Source organism: Gavialis gangeticus, unplaced genomic scaffold (assembly GCF_001723915.1).
Source record: "Gavialis gangeticus isolate Ggan-Ray unplaced genomic scaffold, GavGan_comp1, whole genome shotgun sequence".
NCBI lineage: Eukaryota > Metazoa > Chordata > Crocodylia > Gavialidae > Gavialis > Gavialis gangeticus.
Genome location: NW_017729032.1, coordinates 5,007,532 through 5,009,311, shown reverse-complemented (window position 1 = coordinate 5,009,311; position 1,780 = coordinate 5,007,532). Strand labels below are relative to the sequence as shown.

Genomic DNA, 1,780 nt, shown 5'->3' with positions numbered 1-1,780 from the left:
CTCCCAACCCCCAGGGCATGGGGCAAGGGGTGCGTGTGTGGGGCAGGGGTTGTGCAGGGAGCACGGCCCCTACACCACCAGCCCCTTGCAGGCTACAAGGGAAAAGCCAGGCCCCCACACTTTTTCTCCTTTAAAGGAGACTCAATCCATTTTCAAAGCGTGTCGATCCATTTTTCCAGGTTGTAGCCGTATGAGTCGAAAGGAAAAGGCGCGCGGGACTCGCGGTAGACGTGATCTTTTTCCTTTATCACGGAAATTGTTTATTTTTTGCAAAAAATCTTGGTCTCATAAAAGATATCGTCGCTACGACGAGTCCCGATGGCCTCGATCCATTCCCCCCTGCCCAAGTCTGCGTAATCTATTCTTGCGACCCACTTTTGCGTCGCGAGAAGCCCTGGGCGACGGAACCTCCGCAACGGGAACGCGGAACCAAACAGGACTCAGCCCCTGCGCCGCCCTTGAGCGCCGTGGGGCGGAAGTAGGGGGGAAGGAAGAGGCGGAGCGCCGCGGGGCGGAAGTGGGGGGAAGGAGGAGGCGGGGCGGAAGTGGGGGCGGGGAAGGAGAAGGAGGTGGCGGCGCCATGTCGGTGTTGCCGGATGAGTCGCGCTCGCTGCCGCCGCCGAACATCGTGAACCACAACTCGGTGGTGTTGGCTAGCATAGGCTGGGCTGCGGTTGTGCTCAACAACCTCGGCCACCGCCGCCCCGCGCTGGGCACCGGTGAGGGCTCAGCCTCCGCCTCCGCCTCGGCTCGACCTACCCGCGCGTCCTGCCCCCGCCCCGGGCCTGGGTCGCGGCGCTAGCCCCGGGGGGGAGGAGCCGTCTGTGTGTACTTGTGTGCGTGTCCGCAGGGAGAGCGCGCTAGACAAATATTTACAGAGACAAATATTTATAAAGCGATACCTATAGATGTGTATAGAGCAGGGGCGGGCAATTATTTCGGGCCGGGGGCTGCTTACTGAATTCTGGCAAGCCACTGAGGGCCGCATGACAGGCAGCCAGGGCAGATAAACATTAATTTACTAAGTTTTTAGGGGCCCCACGGGCCATGTTTTGCCCACCCCTGGTATAGAGAGCCCGAGCTCTGGATAAATATCTATGGAGAAACAGGTACATCTCTGTATAGGGAGAGATAGAAATAAGTATCTTGAGAGATATATACAGTATAGAGATTTCTATAAACTCTATACGTTATAATATCTATATATAGATGTGTGTGTGTATCTACCTACCTATTTAGATGCATAGATATCTGAGTGTGTGTACATGTGTACACACACGCAAACGTACACATACAGATATCTGTGTATCTAAATAGGTTGATATACAAATAGGCCAATATCTATAGAGAGAGATGGATAGATATAGAAATAGGCATAGAGAGACATCTGTATCTATATCCAGACACACACATGCAGGAGACTGAGAGCATGTGTGGTTTCATGAGCCCAAGTTCAGTTCGTGAGAAATCTGAAGTCACAGAGAGGTCAGTGGCTGTGTTAGTCTGAAGTCAGGCAGAAGGCAGGGGAGATAGATGTGTACCTTATGGACTAACTAAATCATGTATAGAGAGATTTTATATAAATGTGTGTCTGTGTACACACATACAGAGAGGGAGCACACAAGAGTGCAAAAGTTTGCACAGATGCAAGTTCACTTTATCGGAAGTCTGAAGCCGAACTAAATCCAATCTATAGAGAGCACACGCTTCTGTGAGCTTGAGTTTGCTTCATCTGATGCTGTAAACTTGGGTTCACAAAAGCTTGTGATGGATGGATGGA

At 51.9% G+C, this 1,780-nt stretch overlaps 1 protein-coding gene across 1 annotated transcript in view; it reads left to right on the top strand.

Annotated features, from left to right (window-relative positions):
* Window positions 1-538: 538 nt before the first annotated feature.
* NDUFC2 (NADH:ubiquinone oxidoreductase subunit C2) overlaps window positions 539-1,780 on the top strand; it is a 20,864-nt gene continuing 19,622 nt past the window's right edge. The window contains exon 1 of the mRNA XM_019524985.1: window positions 539-719. Within this exon, the coding sequence (XP_019380530.1) occupies window positions 581-719 (139 nt within the window). The 5' untranslated portion in view covers window positions 539-580. The remainder of the gene's footprint in view (window positions 720-1,780) is intronic.